The following is a 22,178-nucleotide window of genomic DNA, read 5'->3' as shown; positions in this document are numbered from 1 at the left end:
CAGGGTCTGTCTGGGAGCGACGGGCCCAGAGCCCACCGCGCCATTCCAGGGGCAACCTTGAACACTGTCAAGAAGTCCCATTTCATTCCTGACTTCTTCCTGCCAGCACAATCACATTTGCAAACAAGTTCCTTCACGTTTTGCCTGACAATTTTCACCTAGGACTCGTACAGACACTAAGCCATGAAAAATCGCAGGGCCGTAACTCGTATCAGAGCCTTCACCTCAACGGGGAGGTGGCCAGCGAAACACGAGGATCTATCAATGACTTCTGGTTTGATTTCATTTGGTTTGTGATTTTTTTTAATGTATTTTCGTTCTCGCCCCGTTTCACCAAGGCGGGCGGGTTGAACCCCGGCCCCCCCCCCAGCCCCCCTCACAGCCCCCGACCAGGCGCAGGCTCCCTGGGGGCCTGAGGGGGGCGGGTAACGGCCTCCACCCGCCACACCCAAAGGCCCCGCTCACCCCTCGGCCCCGCCCAGGAACCGGCTCCACCGCCCAATGGCGGAGCTGCAAGCGCGGGGCGGGCCGGCACCGCCTCCTCCTCCTCCTCCTCCTGCTCGCCCCGCCCCCGCCGCCGCCGCCGCCGCCCGCGGCCGCCGCCGAGGGGAGCGCCATGGGACAAAAGGCGCGCTGAAGAGCGCGGCCCCCGTGCCCAGGCCGCGCCCGCCACGCTCGCTGCCCGCCGCGGCATGGCGGCCCGGCGCCGCTAACCCTGGCCCGCACCGCCTCCCTCGCCATGCCGAGCGGCAGCACCGCCGCGGCCTCCCCAGCCGCGGCCTCCCCCGCCGCCGAGCCCGCCGAACCGCCGCGCCTCCCCTCGCACCACCCGCCGCTGCTGCTGCTCCAGCAGCGCCTAGCCGCTCTCGGCCTCCGCGATTGCGGCCTGCCCGCTGCCGGCGGCGGAGAGGTGGGGGCGGCCCGGCGGCAAGCCCGGCGGCGGCGGACGGGCATAGTGCCGCTGCCTGATCCCTCCGGAGAGCCGGGGCCTGGCGAGGCGGAGGAGGAGGCGGCGGCGGGGGACGAGGGAGACCTGGAGCTGGAGGAGGAGCTGCTGGCGGGGGAGGACGAGGAGGAGGACCCGGCCGCGCTGCTGCTGCTCTCCTCGTCCTCCTCGCCCTCCCAGCCGCTCCCGCTGCTGCCGAGGCTGGGCTCCGTCCTGCTCTCGTCCTCCTTCGATGCGCAGGAGGTGGCGGGGGTGCTCTGCGGGGCGGACGATCCTCAGGGCATGATGGCGGCGATGCTGTCCCACGCCTACGGCGGCGGCCTGGGCGGCGGCGGCGGGGGAGCGGCGGGCCTCAACGGCGAACAGGCGGCCTTGCTGCGCCGAAAGAGCGTCAACACCACCGAGTGCGTGCCCGTGCCCAGCTCCGAGCATGTGGCCGAGATCGTGGGTCGCCAGGGTGAGTGGGGCAGCGGGGCGGGGGGTACCCCCGGGGGGGGGGGCGGCCGGGCCGAGGCCTGGGCCCCCTGCCCGGCCCCCGGGGTTCGGGGCAGGCCACTGGCCGCAGCACCCCATGGGGGGGAGGCGGCTAGGGGAGCCCCCTCACCTCGGTAGGGGCTTCGTGGCCCTGGGGCCTACCTCGTTTCCACACCCCGGCTTCCCCAGCGGGGACAGGCGGCCCTGCTGGAGGAGCCGAGAGCCAGCACTGGCTTCGCTCAGACCTTGGCTTATGGTTAATTTTGGCTGTAAAACAGTGTGTAGTGTGGCCGTGGGCAGGTAGGTGTTGGCACAGGCTTTGGTCCTCAGCGATGCTCAGCTTGTGGCCCTCGGAAGGAAGCCACGCTTCACCCCAGGAACTTTGGACTGTGTTTTACAGAGACTTTGGGGTGAAGGCCTCTTAACGTGCCCGGCAGAGCAGGCCCTGGGCTGACACTCTTCCTACAGCTTCCCATGGAGCACACTGAGGCAAAGTGGGACCTCTGGGGCCAGCAAGATGGAGAAAGGAGCCACATGCAGCCCTCTTCTGGGTGGAAGCTCTTGTCTTTCTGCTGGGGTTGTGGCTTCCTGTTGATTGCTCTTGCTAGACTCCCTGGGTCTCTGTTACGCTGTTAGGATAAGGTCATATCGGTGATGTCATGTTCGGTTTTGGCCTTTCATGTGGTCTTGTGGGAGCAGTGCTTGGAGGAGTTAGAAAGATGATGTTTTGCGCCAGTTCTCTGGCAGTGAACCTAATATTAAAAGCACTTTTTGTGCATCAGGAGAAGTGCTGAGCAGTGTCGAGTGTAGGTGTGGAAAAGCAGACAATGAAGTTGCCACTCTCTTCCTCTTCCTTTTTTTTTTGTGTGTGTGTTACTCTTTATTGGTTTGGGGGTGGTGTGTCTCGTTTGCTGATCAGCTCTGATAACAAGTGGTTATGCTGTCTGGTCTCTACATCAGTGTGGCTTTTGTTTCCTTTTTTCCCTGGAATATGGACGAAGTGGTAAAAACCAGTCTAAACCAATGTGGTACTAAAATGCCCACTGAACACTGATGCTTAGGCAGACTTTTTTTCTTTTTTCCTCTTGCTGTGTTTATTTTAGGATTTTAGCAGTCAAGGGTGGGGTTTTTGTTGGGTGTGTCAAAGGAGAACCAACAGCTGTGCTGCAGAAATTGGCAGGTAGCTTCCTCTGATGCAGACAAGTCCATCCTTTTAAGCAGAAAATATCTTTTCCAAGAAATAGTGTTTGAATGTCTTGAGTCTTTGCTCATATGTCATTGGGGATGGCGGGGTGCAGGAGGGTGGAAAACAGGACTGAAAACTGTTATTGCTGCAGCCCTTTAAATGAGAAATACAAACTGTTGGGCTTCAAGGACTGGTCAGGCTGCTGTGTTTATTCTCCACCAGATCAGGATTGTTCTCAGTTGTGTATTTTTCAGTACTTGAGTCCCTTAAAAACAAGAGAATGGAGTTTGCATAAAAAATAGGATCACTGTTCCTGAAGAGTTCATTTGCTGCTTCTGCTTTTATTTCTTATCTGATGTCACACTGTTTAGCTTGTGATAAAATATTTAGCCTCTGTGGGGAGGGATTGTATCATAAAAAGAATTAGGGTTACAAAAGGGGAAGGAGCAGAAGGAGTGGAGGGAGAACTAAAAAAATCATTACCAAATATACTTGCCCAAAAGCTTTGTGTAAGGAGGTCCTCCAAAATTCTCATTCGATGGAGACTTAACATTTAGAGACTGACTTACATAACTTGTATTAGTTCCATTAAATATTTGCCAGATTTCTTAGAAATACTAGTCCTTGCATCTCCTTTTATGGCCCAGAGCTGTGCTGGCTGACGGCATGGGCTAGAGGCTCTTGTGCTCTCACCCACCTGCTTTGTGTGTGTCTGTCTGTGCTCTAGCCCAGCAAAGTGGTGTCAGCTGTAGCGCAGCTTGGTCTGCTTTGAGCAAGGCTGGCTGAAGCTGCATCCTTTGCTGATTGTTCTGCTCTCTAAAAATGAAGGTGCTGCATATTCTCTTCCTAGCATGCACCGTAACCAGCTGGTTGCACTGTCTCGAACAAATTCAGCTGAAGTTTTATGCCAGGCTCCTCTATGCTGTAATACTTTAATATGTAATTATGTAAGGGTGATGCAATTGGAATGTTACTTCTGATGGATTTTCACGAAGATTAAGTTTATATTCTTTCTGTTGCTGTCTTCGTGAGGTATAAAAAGAACTTGAAATGTCTGCGGCCCAAAAACATCAGCTCTGAAATACCATGAGTGCTGAGTTTGATCTAGGCTTTGCTGGAGGCCCCGCTGCTGTGTCTGAAAACATGTTTATTGTAAGTCCTAACCCCCTAATTGAAAGAGTAATGATAACCAGAATTCCATAGTATTCTTTATCCAAATTTAATTTTTTTGCATGGAGGAAGAGAATTTCTAGACACAGTATCAGACTGAAGGAGCCCCCAATTCCCAAGAGAGCTGTAGACAAGCAAAAACCTTGACAGTGCTTGCATGTAACACTTTTTCCAATTATGTGCAAGCTTCGGAAATATAGCACTTCAGGTGCTGAAGTGGTGCTCCCACAGCCCCGCTCAAGGTCACTATGTTGCAGGTTCCCACCTGGGTAGATGCTCTTGCCGAATCTGTGCTGGTAGCTGTGCACAGATGTGGGATGTGGCAGCTTTGGAAGGTGTGAAGTGCCTGAAACGTACTTTGTGGTTGACTGTTTTCTTGTGAAGCTACGTTGGAGGCTGCTGGGTTAGTTATTGTGGCAGTAGTTCAGTGTGTTGTTGCTGGAAGCTTTTGTATCACTGGAAAAGGCTTAAGTAGGATTTTCTTTTAATGACTTGTAGGAATTCCTTCTTAAATAATAATAAAAAAAGTTCTGTAGTATCTCTGAAACCTGGTGAGTTTCCTGTGCTTATTTTTGTTGTTGGGTGTTTTTTGAATCTTAGATGTCCTCAACATTTTTTTTTTTTATTCCACTTGTACCCTCCAAAATTAAGCTGACGTACAGTGGTTGGCGTAGTGTAATATAATTCTTTGTAGTCTTTGAAGTGGAAGAATCTCAAAGGTGAGCAACAAAGGAGGAGATATTTGTATCCTTTTATTCTTCTAAAGGCATGTGACTGGAAGCCAGGAAAACTAGATTCCATTCATGGCATTGTACAGGCTTCCTGTATGAATTTGAACTAGCTGTTGAATCCAACCTTCAGTAAGTTGGCCAGTCATCATGCTGATCAGAAAAGTGATTTCCTTTGCTGTCAGCAGCTAAAAAATCCTGCATGCACAAAGTTGCATTGGGTTAAAAAAGAAAAAAGTTGGAGAAAGTGCTTTTGAGAAGTGGTAGCAAGAAAGCTGCATTGCTGAGGAGGTGACCTTGTTTGACTGAGAAAAGCTGGCATAGGGAGTATACCCAAAATTATATAAGTGTGTATCCAGACTTAAAAAAACTTGTGGCGGTCCAACTTGGAAGATTCTATTTTTTTTAATCTCTAAAGCATGTGAAGGACTTCTGAAAGTCTGCAGTGGATCACCTGAAAACTGTTTCCCATACATAAAGTTGGTGATGGTGGTTTTCTGTAGTAGTCCTGCCATGGCTTGGTGGGCATTGAGAAGGATTTGACAAGTTTCACTGGAGTCTTTAGTGCTCCCCACTACTCTCTTTATGCTAAAAAAAGAAGACATGTTTAAACACTAAAAGCTCTTTTGAATAATGCACGAGAGAGGGATGGTGTCTGAAGACATGAACAGAAAACTTGAGAGATGCTGGAAGGGACAAAAGTCTGTCCTGTAGGGAGATGCTGCATCCCTGAGTGTATTCACTGTCTTCAGATAATGATTGCTGGAATATATTTGCTAATGTGTTCCAGCATTGTGACTGTCCAAGTAACGAGATTTCCCAAGCATTTATATCCTTGATGAAGCTGACAATACTGTTCTTGTCTAAGACATCGCTCGAGTTGAAGCTACTTAACTGTAAAGCGTGATGCTTCTCTTCCTTCAGTACACATAGTTTGGATGATGGCTGCAGAACTTGAAACGGGCAGGGCGGTCTCCAAACCCCAGATGAGTAAGAGGAGGAGGAATGATATCATCCTATTTCACTGATTAAATCGATAATGACAAAACTGCTGTGCATGAGACAGCCTTGCAACTAAAATAACATTTTTATGCATATTTAATGATCTTGGGCTCCTTTTTGCTCTTTGCTTTTGAATGTGGGCTCTTGAGCAAAATACTACTTTGCTTAAAATAGTCCTGTAAGTTGAAACAACAAAACAAATTCTTATTAAGTTGTTGGTAGCCGATAACTATCTGGCAGAGATGAACAGCCAAATAAAAACAATAGCTATTGCTCTCGGGGAGTGGAAACAGTGCTAAAACAATCCTGGAGCAAATACTTGTGTTAGCTGAGTACAGTACATAAATGTCCTATGGTGAGATAATTATAGTCCTTTCAGAAAGAACTGTATGTCTGGTTTTATGTCTCGGTGGGTTGTGATAATAATGTTACTGAATTACTGACAATACTTATGTAGCCGTGACTGGTTATTAATTCCTGACCTGTAAGAAGTAGTCAGCGTGAGCATAGTTAACTAGTCTGAGTTGCATATTGTTGTTTTTTAAAACTGGATGCTCTAAGATTTCCACTCTCATGAATAAGTTTAATTTGTGTGAGTGAAGTCATCATGTATCTTGGTGTCAGCTGATTGCCACAAAGACCACAGGTTCAGCTGACTTATTTTAAGTGAAAGCTGAAAAGGCAGTTAAACTTCAGATGACTTTTTTTTTGCGTCTTCTATAACAAGCAGGTTAATAAATGCTGTATTAAATGGCTTGTTCTAAAGACTGAAAGAAAACTTGAGGCATTTGTTGAAATCCATTACAAAAGCTGTTTTTCTAAGAAGTTGGAAGTCTTGTCATTTTTAGAGCCTGGAACTCCAGGAACATGAGCATACCGTGGCCTGGCACAGTCTGCAGTCACTGCTGAAGTTTCGGTGGTTTATTGCTCTGGTACTGTGTGACAAACATCATTTCAGTTCTGCTATTTGTCATTTGTGCTATGCAAAGTTCCAACTCGAGTTGCAAAGTGTGTCAGAAGGGTGCAGGTTCTCCAGCTGGGATCATAAATCCTCAGTCATAAATGCTGCTCTTGTCTGGCTTGTTGGGTGGGAAGCACACCAAACAGTGCATGCTGGAGATATTTTTTTTCTCTTTTGTAGTCTGCCAGAAATTCTGTAGATTTTAACATATGAATACCTGCATAAGTAAGATTTTTTTTTTTATGAAGCTGAAATTAAAATAATATAAATACTGCAAGGTAAAATGCAGTTTCTAAGCCTCTGGTCCTTATTGTTTTTCTTGTAAAATAGCTGTGTTCTGAAAGAGTATGGGTTTTGTAAAGTTTGACATGTGCATACAAAAGAAATCATGATTAATGTGCTTCCGAACTGCACTGGGCTAACCTGTCTGTGGCATGAGAAAACGGTGATGAATGTTTTTTTAAGCTGTTAAAGTCAGCAGATACTGTGTGTTTCCCTGTCTTAGCTCATGCTGCTCTCTCTTCTGGTGCACTGTGGTCTGAATTTCTGGAAGAGAAGCTTTGTTCTAAATGAAGTGTTGGACATCTCAGAGATCTTAAATTTGTTTTTCATGCAATATCTCCACCCCACAGAGCCAATTCCTCATTGCAGGCAAAAAAATTTAACAGGAGTAGGGTTGCAAACTCGCTGTAAGAAAAAAAGGCTGCTGAGCACTAGAACATAATTTTTTTTAATTATTATTTAATCAAAGGCAAGACCAAAAAGCTGTAAATCAAGCATTTGTTTCAAATTTCAGTTACTCTTTAAGAATGTCTTCCTTTTCTCTCTCTTGCAGGTATTCCTTTAAGTTCATGAGATCTCGCCAACGTCTGAGATCTGAGTTTCCTTCACTGATATGAGTCGGTAGCTCTGCAGCCTGCACAGAGTTCTCTGCTGCTCCTTTGAACAACAACACAGTATCTCTTACTCTTTACCTTCTAGTTCATTTTACAATATACCGTAGGATTTTTGTGTGTGAAAAAACAGGTGTCACAGCACTTTTGAATCGAGGATTGGGTGCAGGTGAAGATTTGCATAGGTTTTTTGCAATCTTCCTTTTACTGGCCATCGTGGCACGCTGTGTGGCGTGTTGAGTGGTGGTCCCTTTTAGTAGCCTCCTTTGGCAGGTCAGCTTTCCCAATCCTGTTGCTTGCACCAATCTGTTATATTCACTAGATGAGTGTTCCTAATGGAAACAACTGTTTTCCTGTAGCTGCCTGGATGTAATCTCTCTCATAATGATCGCTTTTCTACCACTGAATCTTTCTAATTATGCTCAGCAGCTGCTGCCATGGGCCTGGTGCTGCAGTAGTGCAAGTAATTAATAATATAAGTTGCTGCCCTCTAGCTCTTTTGCAGCATGTAACTTGTTTACTGAGTTGCAGTCTGTCTTGGGAATTGGAATATTCCTCTGCCGGTAAGATTGCTGATTTGAGAGATTGTCCCAGCCTGATAGAGAAAAGAAACAGTGTGCAGGCTGACTACTTCATTCTGTACAGGATTGATATCTAAATGGATTGATAAATTGATGCATAACTAAGAAATCCTCAGTAAAGAGTTTCTGTGTGGTTCTGTAGCCAGGGCTTTTGTTTCCCAGAAAAGGGAAGTGTCCCTGAGAGTTCACAAACTATCTTGGGAAGCTTCCTCAGCATCATCGGAGACACTTAAAGCTGACCTCTTCCCACCTGTTAGCTTGGCAGCAGTAGGGCCAACCAAAATCCTGCTCCCTGTGGTCTGGCACAGCCAAGTAGTTGACTGTGATTCCTTGGCTCTCAGTTGAAGTACTCGGGATCTCCAGGTTGTCCTGCTTCCCGGTACCTAAGCGAGCCCATGTGGCTGCGGCGCCTGGTGCGTTCAGACTTGAAGTGCAGGTCTGGAAAGTATCTAGCCTAAAAACCCAGCTGGATGATGACAAGTAGGAAAGTCATGTCTCCTCTTAGCATTTGAACATGTAAAAAATACAAAGCGACGTAAGTGGTCAGTTGCTCCCCAAAAGTGGGTAAGTGTGATGGAATTATAATGGGAGCAGTCTCGGTCGCTATATATAGCGTGAGTCATATTGAAATGTCCCACAGGCAGGCATGGGGGTTTGGTAACTGCAGTGTAACTAAAAGCCTTTGATTGCAGTGGTAAGTTAATGATGGGGTCAGGAGGTAGGAAAAATGTCTTTGGTATAAAATGCTCTAATTTTTATTTTTTTGTGAGAGACCTGTATGTCTTCTTTCCTTCTCTTAGAGTAACTTTATCAGAGTGGCTGTCAGTTGAGTTTCTCTTTCTCCTCTACACTAATGTCACTAATGTGCCTACTTGTAGCATTACTTATTGTGGTGTCATTACAGTTAGAAGTGAAAGATGGTCATTACCAAGGTACAGCACTTCTCAGGTACAGTCGTTGTCTGCAACCATTAATACAGCCACACTCCAGTGCAGGAAGCCAGAACTTTGTTCCCAAGTTTTGGGTTGCAATGATATCCATATCACATTTTGGACTGTAAATTTGGGAAGAAGCTCTGCTTGGTGGGTTCTCATTACAAGGCATCCTTACTGTGCTAAATAGGAAATGTCCTCTAAAAAATGCAACCCAGTGAAGAGCAGGAGCACATGCTAGCACTTGGGTAGCCTGCAGGAAGAGCCTTTGCCCAGGGACGTTAATCTCACGACTCTACTTGTGTGTTTCATGCGGACATCTCCAAGGAACTTTGTTTCGAGTACCACCAGGGAGGAGGAGATCGCTTTGGTTTGTGAGGTGGTGAACAAAACAGCTGTTCCTTAAAATCTGCCCATGTCTGTGTGCCCGTTTAAGCAGTTAGCCTGCTCTCTTCTTTGGAGACTGTCACCTCCTGTTTCCAAACCTGCCAGCAGCCTGCCCCGTGAGCCTGAGCAAATCCCAGCTGCAAGCTGCTCCTGTCTCATGGTGTACTCATATTTGTTAGCTCTCTGGCATGTATCATGTCTAGTTGTCACAGGGGAGCCCTAATCTTACTGTCTAATTAACCCAAATAGTGATCAGACTATTATCTGCGCTATAGAATGCTAATGGGGAGCCGTTAAAGCCGTTGGTGCTTGGTCTAGTCCTGTCTTCAGGATGGATGCTGTGCTCTGCGGTGAGGTGTCTCTCAGTTTACCTTCTGCAACTTGCTGTATGGAAAGCTGCATAAAAATAAATGAGAACTTGCATTCAAAAAATTCTGTTTGATAATTGTTATCCAGGTTAAGCCTGTCTCCTAAAATTGTTCAAAAACAAAGTTTAGAAGCGATATTTTTACAGCCTTCATTCCTAAAATCAAAAATGAAAAGAATAAATAAGTAATAGCTGATAAGTAGCTGCCTGAGTACATAGATCTAGTTTTTTGTACAGATCATCATCTTTTGCAAGTGTGGAGAAATTACTTTCTTTGTCTTCCTTTAATCCACTAGCTATGTTCAACAGCCAGTTGAAAAAACAGTATTGTTGGGAGCTGAAGTTCTCCAGTCCATGAATTAAAACAAGGTGTGAGATGAATCAATTGATCTTAGGCAAAAGGTGAACCAGAGTCAGTCCATCAACTGACCAGACAACAGGTAGTATATGTCATATGACTTTTAATAACCTAGTGGAGTGCAAGAAATGTTCTGGTCTTAATTTTCTTGGGTAGCCAGCCTGCTTAAGGAGGCTTAATCATTAAACAACTTGGAATAGGATTTTATTTTCTGTCCAATGCCGCTTCATCTCTGATTAGTAAGTGGGGCATATATTGTATGATCACAAACCGGATAGATGTTTTTAGCCATGTCACATCGGAGAGGGAGCATTCAGTGTTTAAGCAAAAGAATGCAGCTTGTACCACCCGTGGGAATGAAACAGCTCTGCTGAAAAACACGTACAGCAGTCATTCTTAATGAAGTAGATTAATTTTTCTTTGTTTGTTAATCAGGTGGGCAGTGTTATGCTCGGCAGACCCAGCAGCTGTTCGCTTTCTGGTACACCCAGTGTTTCAGTCTCTGCAAATCTTCCTTACCTTAGCTGCAGGAGTTCTCACTCTCCAATTAAAAGCTTGTGGCAACTTGGCAATGAAATAAGGGCTGTGCCAGCTTAACAGGCTCTACTTTTAAAGCTCTGTCCATACACAACAGTTGCAGGTTCAGAGAAAACAAATCCCTGTGCAGTCCCCTCTCACATTGGCCGGCCTGGCACCGCTGTGCCATCCCCTGCGGGGACTTCCCAGACCCTGCCCTTACTTTCTAGGGAAGGAATTAGTCACGGTTCTACCAGCAACTTGTGGTTCCAGGTCGATGCCACTAATTATTCTGTCGCTGCCTCCTTGCGTGGTGTCAGCATATTGCAAAATCGGTGGTTAGGGTGCTGAAGACTGTATGCAGAGTGGAGGCTGTAATACAGTATTGCCTTTCTTCAGATAACGGCAAAGCTACTGAAAAATATATTCCTGTGAACTAGGGCTTTGTCTTTAGAGCTGATGAGCTGCGGAGGCCTATCTGCGAGATCTCTGCTTTGCCTGCAGTTGCTCTGGGGCCAAGTTGGAGGATGCCAGGTTTGGTCGGGGCTGCTCATCAGCCCTGCCTTCTGCGTCAGAGAGGAGTTGGGGCTAATGCAGCTTCACCCTGCTCGCTGCTCTGACAGTCCAGGCGGTACCCGTGGCTTCCCACAGGGCTTGTGTGTCTAAGGAGCTACAGGAGGTTCTCTTGTAGCTAGGTACTTGGCAGGAGCAGGGGAGGAGAAGAAACTGGTATCATCATTTGACTGTGGTTCACAGGGACTGCGTGCTGAATTTTTACCCACCGTGCCCTTTGGGTTTCTATTTAGGTAAACTTTTTTTTTTCAGGATTTTTTTTCCTAAAGCCCTATGTAATTGAGGAGGCAAGGTTAAACAGACGTGATGGTAAGAAGGTTTGGGTTCCTGTGCATGCCTGAAGCCCAGTTTCACAGTGTTTGGCAAGAGCTGGAGGAGGGACGTGGGTATGAAGTGTGTGTCCCTGCTTCTCTGCTTTGACAGGCTGCATTTTGCCAATATTGGTACTGAGAAGCATGAAGGACTCCCTTCCCATTGGAAGAGACCATGTAACGAAAGGATCCTCATCTGTCAATCAATCCTTGTCCCATTCCCAGTGTGTGGCACTGGGGTGAATTCAGCAGAAGAAAGAAATGGAGAGGAAGGTTCCATTTCTCCTGGGCAGAGGAGTCAGGGGGATGCTTTTGCTGGTGGTCCATGGCAGCAGGCCCGCTGGCGTGGCATGAGGCAGGCGTGCACAGTGTTCCCGCTGCGGTCACTTGGCTCTGCCGGCACCACCAGGGAGTTTCCCTCGTGGAGTAAGTGGCCTGGTACTGGGTTTGACTTACCTTGTCCCGTTTGTGATGATGAAAGGTGAAAGTCGGAGTGAAGGCTGAGCTGGCTGGTGCTGCGATGGGTAAGGACTGTGGGTGCTGTGGCTGCTACATCTCACTCTCACTTCCGGGGGGGGGGGGGGGGGGGGGGGGAGGGCAGAAGAAAGTATGTGATCATTTTAAATCAGCTGTGTGAGGTAAACTGTTCCTTCAGAGCTACCTTTAAGTTTCCTGGGGAGTATAACGTTCATAGTGTGTTTAAAATGTTCAGTCAGATAATCCTCTTAAGGGAAAAATGGGGAGGAGGCTTGAGAAGAATGATACAAATCAGCCAGCACAGGATGAACGCTGCCTGCAGGGCTTGGTACAGGCTCAGCTCCTCCTCAGGTGCCTGGGCAGGCAAGTACTAAAGCTTTGCAAGCACTAAATCTTTACCTAAACAAAAGCAAAACTAAAGGGGTTTGCATCAACTATGTCAGTATGTACTTAGGGCTGAACATGCTGCTTAGGAGTGCTTATGCTGCTGAACCAAGCATGATAACTTGTATTGAATAACTTCCATTATCATACCAAAACTAAAATTACGTTGAAAGGTTTGATTATATTGAGTTCCCAGTCTAGAAGTCCTCTTTTCAGGCTTTTTTTAATCTGTGTATTTCAGAATCTTGGATACAAAGATCTGATGATTTATTACAAAAGTGTGGGGCAGTATGTTTTGTTTTTTTCCCCTTTGTCTTTCTGTGATTACTTAGCTCAGGGGATTGGGAAGCTTCTTGATTCATCCTTTGGCCACGTGACTTCATAGCTGACCGACCTTGTGTCATTGTGGCCGCAGTGCCTCTGGTTGCTGTGAGTTGTTGGAGAGGGGATGGGATCAGCCGTGCTTTGTATCATCGCCTCAGTGTAGTGACTGATGGGGGAGGGTGGGAAGCCAGAGCAGCTGGGTAAAAGCAAATAGAAAGATCATCCTTCAGAGGTGGTAGAATGGGCTACTGACCTCGCGTTTTGACATGACTGGCTGTTGCGGGGTTTTCCAGCACTCCTTGCAGACAAAACCCAGTGGGTGTTGACTGACTCATTCAGAAATGTTGGGTTTTGTATGTGGTGACTTTCTTCAGTTCTTCCTAACTTCAGATCAAGTTTGAGGGTTGACCTTGACGGTCTGCGGAGTCGGCTTTCCATTGAAGCCATCTTTCCAATGCTGAAAAGTCTTGTTCTGCCACTGCAGGGAGTTGAGGCAGCGTTTGGCCCCTGCTTTCTAGGTATGTGACTCATGCCTTAAAAGAAAAGCTCTGCCCACCTTGGTCTGCATCATTCAGCAGCCTGCGGAAGAAAGGCGAGAAGGCTTTTCTTCGCACCAGAGTGCTTTGGAAATGTGGCTCTGGCGAAGCAGTCTCTGGGAGTTGCAGCTCACGTGGGGAATGGAGCTGAAGGTGCAGATTTTTCACTTGATCTGGGCTTCTAAAAGATTGGGAAAATCTTGTCTAAAATGTAAACTGTAAGAATTGCTAAGGCGCTTCAGAATCTAGAATAAAGTAGGCTCTGAACTGTGGCATATGGAAAAGAATTATATAGCTGTTAATACATGTGTGTCTTGTGCTAGATGCTCCTGGTATTTAAATGCTGCCTCAGTAGTTTTTAGGAAATAAGGATATATACTTGGGTGGGGTGGAGTAAATGAAAATAAGTCGTGTAAATTGGAAAATAATTAATACCCACCAGGAGATGACTTTGGTTTCAGGTCTTCCAGTAAAGAGGGCTTGATGGGTGTGAAAACTTCATCAGCACCATTTTAGGGATCCTTACGGGTTTAAGGTTTGAGCCCACCATCTTTTCTGAGTAACCGTGGAGGAATGGGAAGCAGAGCGGGTGAGCAGATGTACTTAAGAGGAAAAAACGCAAACAAAGAGGTGGAGAGAGTAAAGGCAAATTGCCAAAGCGAGGTGCTGCTGTCTGTTACGAGCAGGGAAATGGCACGGCTTCAAAGGCTCTCTGCTTTGCTACTTCACGTCTGTATTTTTTCCCCTCTTTTATCTGCTAGAGCACTAATGCCCTTCTCAGCGGGCTGTCCTGGGAGGTTGAGGCTCATGGGTTTGTTCTCCCCTGCAGATACTTGCTGCGCTTGCCAAACTACTTGTGGGGCTCCTGGGTCTGTGTCCCCCTCTTTGTGCAGATCTGCCTGTGCCTCGCTCCTGGCCTTGCGGGAGCCCTCCCGTGGTCCTCCCTGCGCTTTCTGGTGGAGGTAGGGCCTCTGAGAGCCCTCCTGACGAGCTGTTGAAGATAATGAACTTCCTCTCCAGCTGTGTCCTGGAAACAAAGGGCTGTTGTGTTCAGCTTTTTTCCTTGCTGTGTGCAGGGGCCCTGCAACAAGCAGCCCTTCCTTCCCTCTATTCCAGCTTGCATCTGTGTATTTGCTTTTTTTTCTGTTACTAGATAGTCCTGACTAAAGTGCATCTTTGGCCTTTGAACTGTAAAATTATTGCTAGTGGTACTTGGGTGTGAGGGACTGACACAATTCTATTTTGAGAGACACTTTTGTGGACCCAGACATGAGGTACTTCAAGTAAATGAGAAAAATGGGAACAAATTTCACTCTGCAAGTGAAATGATGCTTAAAAGCACTTGATCTGCAAATGTTGCTTACAGTTATTTCAAGATGAGGTTTGCTGTAAAATGACATTTAGGGTGATGTGCTTTTGAATTGGTTTTAATATAGGTGAAATTCAGTTAAGACTAAGTCCAGTAGGCTCTCTTGCAGGTCACGGACCTGCTTGCGTGTCTTAATTTTGCGCTGCCTGCTGTTCTGGTCCTGTGATGGGTAGAAGGTGTTTCTGTATGCACCACGCCAAAACACCGTAAGCATCTAAGGAAAGAGCCTGCCACCGCCGTGTCCTGGCAAACTTTATAATTCAGTCTCCAAAAACCAGAGACAAATGTTCCGCTAAGTTTGTGCTTCTCTTTCAGACTGTGTTTACCCAGGTAACGAGAGAAATTCCACGTAGGCACATAATATCACATAGCAAGCCTTATTTGCATGCAACAAACCGCTTGAACTCCTACTTGACAGTTCAAGGAGTAGCTCCTTCATCCCACAGGGAAGAGTAAGGTTTAAATAACATTTATTGCTAACAGGAAGCAAATGAAGAGTTCTCAGTAACTCAATAATTTTATCTATATCCTACAGAGGTTGAGATACCCTTCTCTTGCTTGTAAATGTTTGATTTGGTTTTAGGTCACGCTTGTCAGTGAAAGGCTAGCATACCAGTAGAGTTACGTGCGCAAATGAGTGAGCCTTGACTCCTTTTTGCAGGATCTTAAAAATAACTGAAGGATACCCCATCGATGGAAAAAATTTAAACCCACCAATGTTTATGGGATAATCACAAGCGTGGCTCTTGGAGAGAAAAAGCCATCCACGTTTGTTCACCATCTAATAGTAATTGAGGAAATTATAGGCTAAAGCAGCCCAAGAAATGTTGCTAAAACAGTTTGTGGCTCCCAAGTGTCAAGAGGTCTGTTTGGAAATAATAGGTAGAAGTTGTTACCACTTTCTGTAATGTGGCTTGCAGAGATGAAAACAGCTGCTTCTGGTTTCACCCTATGGTTTCTTGAAGCTCTCAAACAGCTTAAAATAGACTGCTTTCTTGTGGCTTTCTAAACTTAGATGTCTCGCTAAACTTGCATGTATTTCCTTTAAACAGGTTGCAAAATAAAAGCACTACGGGCCAAGACAAATACTTACATTAAGACCCCCGTTCGTGGAGAAGAGCCCATCTTTGTTGTCACTGGACGAAAAGAGGACGTAGCCATGGCCAAAAGGGAAATTCTGTCAGCTGCCGAACACTTCTCCATGATCAGAGCGTCGCGCAACAAGAACGGCCCTGCCCTGGGAGGTTTGCCATGTACCCCCAACCTGCCAGGTCAGACGACAGTCCAAGTCAGGGTGCCTTACCGTGTAGTTGGGCTAGTGGTTGGACCGAAAGGAGCTACAATCAAAAGAATTCAGCAGCAGACCCATACCTACATAGTCACTCCCAGCAGAGACAAGGAGCCAGTCTTCGAAGTCACAGGAATGCCCGAAAACGTCGACCGCGCGCGTGAGGAGATAGAGATGCACATAGCCATGCGTACTGGGAACTACATAGAGCTGAACGAAGAGAACGATTTCCATTACAACGGTACTGACGTGAGCTTCGAAGGTGGCACTCTCGGGTCTGCATGGCTTGCTTCTAATCTTGTCCCTCCTAGCCGCACCAGAATGATTTCTAATTATAGAAATGACAGCTCCAGCTCCTTGGGAAGTGGCTCCACAGATTCCTATTTTGGAAGCAATAGATTGGCTGACTTCAGCCCCACGAGTCCATTCAGCACAGGCAACTTCTGGTTTGGAGAAGCACTGCCTTCGGTGGGCACGGAAGACCTTGCGGTCGACTCTCCTGCATATGACTCCTTACCGACGCCTTCCCAAACCATTTGGACTCCTTTTGAACCTGTAAACCCTCTCTCTGGCTTCGGTAGCGACCCTGCTAGTAACGCCAAGCCTCAGCGCCGAGGGAGCCAGCCGTCTACTCCTCGCCTGTCACCCACGTTTCCAGAAAGTCTCGATCACCCGCTGGCTAGGAGAGTGAGGAGCGACCCGCCTAGCACTGGCCACCAAGCCGGCCTTCCCATATACATCCCCGCTTTTTCCAATGGTACCAACAGCTATTCCTCTTCCAACGGGGGCTCCACGTCCAGCTCGCCCCCCGAGTCGAGACGGAAGCACGACTGCGTGATCTGCTTCGAGAGCGAAGTCATTGCGGCCCTGGTCCCCTGCGGCCACAATCTCTTCTGCATGGAGTGTGCCAACAAAATCTGTGAAAAGGAAACGCCATCGTGTCCCGTTTGCCAGACAGCTGTTACTCAGGCAATCCAAATTCACTCTTAAATATATAGATATTATTGTATATGGACTTCTTAAAAACTCTTAAAGGCATGGGTGTAATGGTACCCTCTAGTAAACTTCCTAATGAATTCTGACTGTTGGGCTTTCTTGGGATTAGGCTGAAGTTGTTAATAAATTTCTACTTTCTCAAAAGGCTGCTACGGTAACACTAAACCTAGGTGGTCTCTGTCCGGTTCAGTGTAAGCAGATGGCATGTTTAGCAGAGATACATCTGGTGTGATTGTCTGGCACAGGGAGGGGAAGTTTTCATCAATTACACAACTGAAAAAACAAATTTTACAGGCTTTCTAAAGGATCTCTTTTAAGCGTTTGACTTCTGTGTGCTGGCAGCAATGAACCTCGTTGCCTGAATGCAGAAGTACTCGTCTGCTGTGGAGAGTTTGTGGCATTATCAATATATCAAACAACACTTCCAATGCTGCCTTCTTTACACTGCCAGTTTTGAAAAACAGGTTTGGGGAAATATTTTTTTTCTTTTTGCTTCATGCAACAACTTATGCCTAATTCTTCAGCACTGCAAATACTTCTTTTTTTAAAAAGCATAGTTTGATTTATTGAAATGGATTATGTTATTGGCAGGTTTAGATAATGAGGTGAGGTGGGGCAAGAGAAGCGGCCCGATGCACCTCCATTTTGTCCAACAAGTTAAGGGCAGTATGTTCAGAGGATCAGGAGCGTCTTGGTTTGTGAATTCCTACCCACTGCTTTTCTTTGTGTAATGTGGAAAAGTCTGTCTGGCTTCATCCCATTTCAGTAAGGGCTTTGGGATGCACATACTTCGACTTACATTGAGGATGCTGACATTCCGTTCATTAGTCTGATCAAGCTGTTCTTAAATTACATTTGTAAAGAGTATATAGTTCAAAATGTGAAGCATTTTTATGTTCAATCTGTATTTGTCTTGCACATATATATAAATAGATACTTTATTTTTAGTAAGGAAAAGGAAAAAGGGGGAGTTGCGTATGTGCCCTTGTATTATTCATGACAGCAGCTGTGACAGGGGCTCTGCAATCAGTTTACTTCATTTCAAAACTCTTTCCAATCACAAGGAGGGGGAAAAAAAAAAAAAAGTCTTCTGAACGTGCTTCTTACATTTCAACCTGTGGATGTTCCTAGCTTTTTCATCCTCAGTGCATTCCCAAATCTGTGCTGGCATATATTAAAACAACAAAAAAAAGACACAAAGTGGAGTTCTGGTGGATTTTTCTATTTTTTTTTTTAAGCATTATTTTCCCAAAACGAGACAAAGCTTTTTTCTCAGTATAACAAAAAAGAAATTATGTGTATTGAACTAGTAAATATACAGAAAATTTTATTTTTTATTTCCACTTGAAGAGTTACATTTCGTATAAAAGTTTACAAATAACGGTTTTTATTTTATGATTTTCAGTATAAGAGTTGCCTTGATGGCATATTATGTACTGCATAACTTTAATGCTGTAATTGCTTGTAGAGTAGTTACATGTCAGTATTGAAACCTAATCTCTAGCCGCAGTCTCGTAGATATGAACAAATGTTCACCAAGCATGTATTTTGTATTTTATTGCATCGTACACTGCAACTAATAAGCCAAGGAACCAACAGACATTAGGTGCGTGTACCATTTCTATAAACCACAAACTAAGAATGATAAACTACCAATATAGTTTAGTATTTGCTAATTTTACTACACTTTTTGTTATGTATATGTAGGGAGGTCATAGGGATTATAAATTCAATTTGAGTAAAGTTTAAAAACCATATATTTTATGATAAAGGGCCTTTAACTTATGATGGCCAAAGCACTGATATTATATATTTGCTGTAAAGAGAATTACAAGAGTTTTATTTTTCTGATATTAAAAGTTACTTAATAAAGACTTGTTTCCATTAACTTGAATGTTCTGCTGTCTTCATAGTTGTCACTTGGAGCAGCCCACGGGGGCTGTGGCTAGCTGATGCCCCCCCCCCCCCCCCCAGGGGGTTTCCCAGTGCTTAATACACCATGGACCTGGCTTTGGTGTGGCTGGGTGACTTCATGTGCAAAGAATCTTGTTTTCCACTAATTCCTGACTTTACATGCTGCCTTTGACAAGCAACTTGTGGTCTTCCAGCTGTAACACTCGGGAGCTTGCATTTCAGGGGGCTTTCAGCACAGCAGCGAGGTAAACTCCACATGCTGGTATTGGTGAGCATCAGCCAGCAGCAGCAATCATGGGATGGTTTGTGTGGGAAGGGACCTTCAAAGTCGCTCCAGCCCAGCCCCCTGCCATGGGCAGGGACACCTTCAGCTGGATCAGGTTGCTCAGAGCCCGTCCAGCCTGGCCTTGGATGTTCCCAGGGATGGGCCATCGGGCACCTCTCTGGGGCGCCTGTGCCAGTGCCTCACCACCCTCGGCGTAAAACATTTCTTCCCTCCATCTAGTCTGAATCTCCCCTCTTTGAGTTTAAAACCATCCCCCTTGTCCTGTCGCGACAGGCTTTTCTAAAAATTGTCCCCATCTTGCTTCTGAGCCCCCTCTAAGTGCTGGAAGGCTGCAGTAAGGTCTCCCTGGAGCCTTCTCCTCTCCGGGCTGGACAACCCCAGCTCTCCCAGCAGAGATGCCCCAGCCCCTGACCATCCCCGTGGCTTCCCCTGGACCTGCTCCAACGGGGTGTTGCGAAAGTACCTCCTGGTGTCAAGTTGTGCGGGTCTCCTGTTGGTTTTCCTCCCAGTCTGATGGTGGTTTGCGCCCTGTGCCTGGTGCAGAGCGCTTGTTTCCATTGAAAGTCCTCGCGTCCCCTCCTTGCCATGAGCTGCCTTCTCTTGCCTCTCCTCCTTCTTTGACTCTGGTTTTGCAGTTGGAAGGAGCCCAGCGGCAGGCTCCTTGGTCTGGGTGTTGTGCTGGCTGTCGCTGTGGTGTGTTTGGGTACTTGAGCGATGTCCATCCAGATTTATCACTGCTCCCTGTTGAAGCATCCCGGGCAGTGCTGGGTTAACTCAATGACCTTAAAGGGCTTTTCCAGCCAAAACGATTCTTTGATTTCTCACCAGTGGGGGCCTGTGGGAGGGAGCCCTTCCCCTCCGGGAAGGTTTGCAGCAAAGCAGAGCACCTGGACCATGGATGGACTTCCCTGGGATGGAGGTGAGTGACAGCAGTCAATAGGAAAAGGCATTTGAAGGCCGTTTGGCTTCAGAGGTGTGTATTTATAAATCCTGCTTGCAATGCTGCCCGAGGCTGTTCCCTGCAGCCTGGGGGTGCTGAAGGGGAGCCTTGCTGGGGCTCGGTGGGGTAGATATGTTGGGGTGCTGCTAGGTTTATTACCAGAACCTGCTTCTGATTATTCTTTGCGGGCTGGGGAGGTGGGGAATAATCCCTGCTTCTTCCTGGCAGCACAGGGCCAGGGGTTAGCGGTGGCCTTGGCAGTGCTGGGTTAACGGTTGGACTTGATCTGAAAGCTCTTTTCCCACCTACATCATTCTATGATACTAGTCTATGAATTTCTCCCGCTCCACCAAGGATTTTAGATGCCCGAGGGCCATTCTTCCGTGGGGGTTGTTTCACATCTCCTTCATCATCAGCTGTTCTGGGGTACATCCCTGTGGTACCTGGAGGTGGTGGAGCCTGTGTATCTGCTTGTGCTCCTCAAAGCCACCACCCTGGAGCCTGTGTCCTCAAATCTAAACTTTCTGTTCACTTTCCTCAGGAAGACAAAATATTTCTTTTTAAGTGCCTTTTTAATAGTAAGTCTTGGGAAGAGATCAAAGAGTATTTAAATTCACTTCACTTGGGTCTTGGGGCAGTTGTAGTGTAGCAAGAGGTCCTGGACAGAAAACCTCAGGCAGCAGGGAGATAGAACCTCGTTATTTCTAGATGTGCATAAACCATCTTAAATCCCATCCCCTCCAACACGTTTTATTTAGCAGAGCAAGTAGCGCTGTGGTTGCTTCAGAGTTGCATAAGACAGGCATGGTCTTAAAAAACTCCACTTCTCCTCAATTTGCTGTCGTGAATTGAATTTATTTTTCCATGCTCAGGAGCACTTGTGATGGGTGACTAACCCGCCTGGAATTTTAACTCTTGCTCATGGAAAGGAAAGCACTCGCCACCAGGCATACATCTGCATGAGCCGGTCTGCCCCACTGCCAGACAGGTTCGTTAGAATAGCTAAATTACTTTATTTTTTTCATTCCAAGGTGAGGTTTTAAGGAAGCATTAAGCTTGCTGCTTTTCTTTTCTTTTTCTTTTTTTTTTCTTTTTTCTTTCAGCCGCTGAAGAACAGAGCTGCTTTCCCAGCTGGGCTGTGTGGTGCCTGGGGGGGGGGGGCGCTCCTGCAGCAGCTCTCCCCAGGCGGGGGGGGCTCTGGCAAGGCTGGTTTGGCATCAGCCAAAAGCCCCTCAGGACCTTCATCTGGCAGGATGACTCCCAGCCCTGCCCCCCTGCAGCAGCAGCTGTCTGGTCTGAAAGCCCAGTCCCTGTCCTGGGAAACATCTGGTTCCTTGTTGGGGGTAACAGGGGGGAAAGGAAACCTCTCCTGGCTCCTGGGGACGGAACTCGGGGTTGTTTTCTGCTCCCTGTTGCAGATACTGCTGGCGAGCAGCGGTACGAACCTCGGGGTGGGAAGCAGTGCAAACTGTGCTTGGAACGGCACGTCCCTGTGCTCAGCATCTCCTGTTGGGTCCTGAAAATCAGCCAAGGTTCGGCTGTTCCTGCTTAGCTACCCATGGGGTTCAAACCTGCTGCTGGGGACAGTAGGTACAGCACAGGAGCTGGCAACAAACTGCTCTAAGTTGTTTGCTTTTTAAAAAAAAAAAAAAAAAAACACACAAAAAAACCCAAGCCAAAAAACAAGACAAAGTAAATCCTTTTGTACTTGGTGCTGTTCTTTCAGTTCTGTGAGCAGTCAGCCTGGTGCACCGTGGCAGGGAGCTGTGCTCAGAAATCCTCTCCCTCCTTGGGCCAAAAATGCCCTTTTCCATGTCTCATGAGGATGCTTACGTTGCCTGTAGCTCTGGCAGAGGCAGAAGGGTGATTCTTCCCTTGGGATGAGCCCACCAACACATCAAGACTCAGGAGCTGAGCTGATTTTGGGGGTTGGAATGGAGAGTTTGAGGCAAAACTCGCCAGCGGGTGAGTGAGCTCCTGCCCACGGGCACCTCCTCAGCCCCATCCCAGCCCCATCTGCTCCAGCTCACTGGAGCTGCCAGGACAACCCGCCGGCGCTGGGGGGGGTGGGATGTGGCAGGCTGGTTTGTGCAGGTAAGGTGCAGGCAGCTGGTGCTGAGGTGCTGAGCACCCACCTCCTGCCGTGGCTGAGCCCGGCTCTGGTACCGCAACCAGGGCTCATGCTGGTGGGATCCCACGCTGGTGCCGCAGGGCTCCACTCCTGACAGAAGTGTAACTGGCATAAACAAAAAAAATAAGTGGGTTTGGTTTGTGAGGGG

The 22,178-nt window shown here is 47.1% G+C and overlaps 1 protein-coding gene across 1 annotated transcript; it reads left to right on the top strand.

Moving 5' to 3' along the window:
• Positions 1 to 567: 567 nt before the first annotated feature.
• On the top strand, positions 568 to 18,647 carry MEX3C (mex-3 RNA binding family member C). The gene is made up of 2 exons (XM_056324930.1): positions 568 to 1,403; positions 15,528 to 18,647. Exons 1-2 carry the CDS (start codon positions 740 to 742, stop codon positions 16,751 to 16,753), a joined length of 1,890 nt encoding a protein of 629 aa, XP_056180905.1. The 5' UTR covers positions 568 to 739; the 3' UTR covers positions 16,754 to 18,647.
• The last annotated feature ends 3,531 nt before the right edge of the window (positions 18,648 to 22,178 follow it).

Source organism: Falco biarmicus, chromosome Z, assembly GCF_023638135.1.
Source record: "Falco biarmicus isolate bFalBia1 chromosome Z, bFalBia1.pri, whole genome shotgun sequence".
Classification (NCBI taxonomy): Eukaryota; Metazoa; Chordata; class Aves; order Falconiformes; family Falconidae; genus Falco; species Falco biarmicus.
This window is presented reverse-complemented; position numbering and strand designations above follow the sequence as displayed.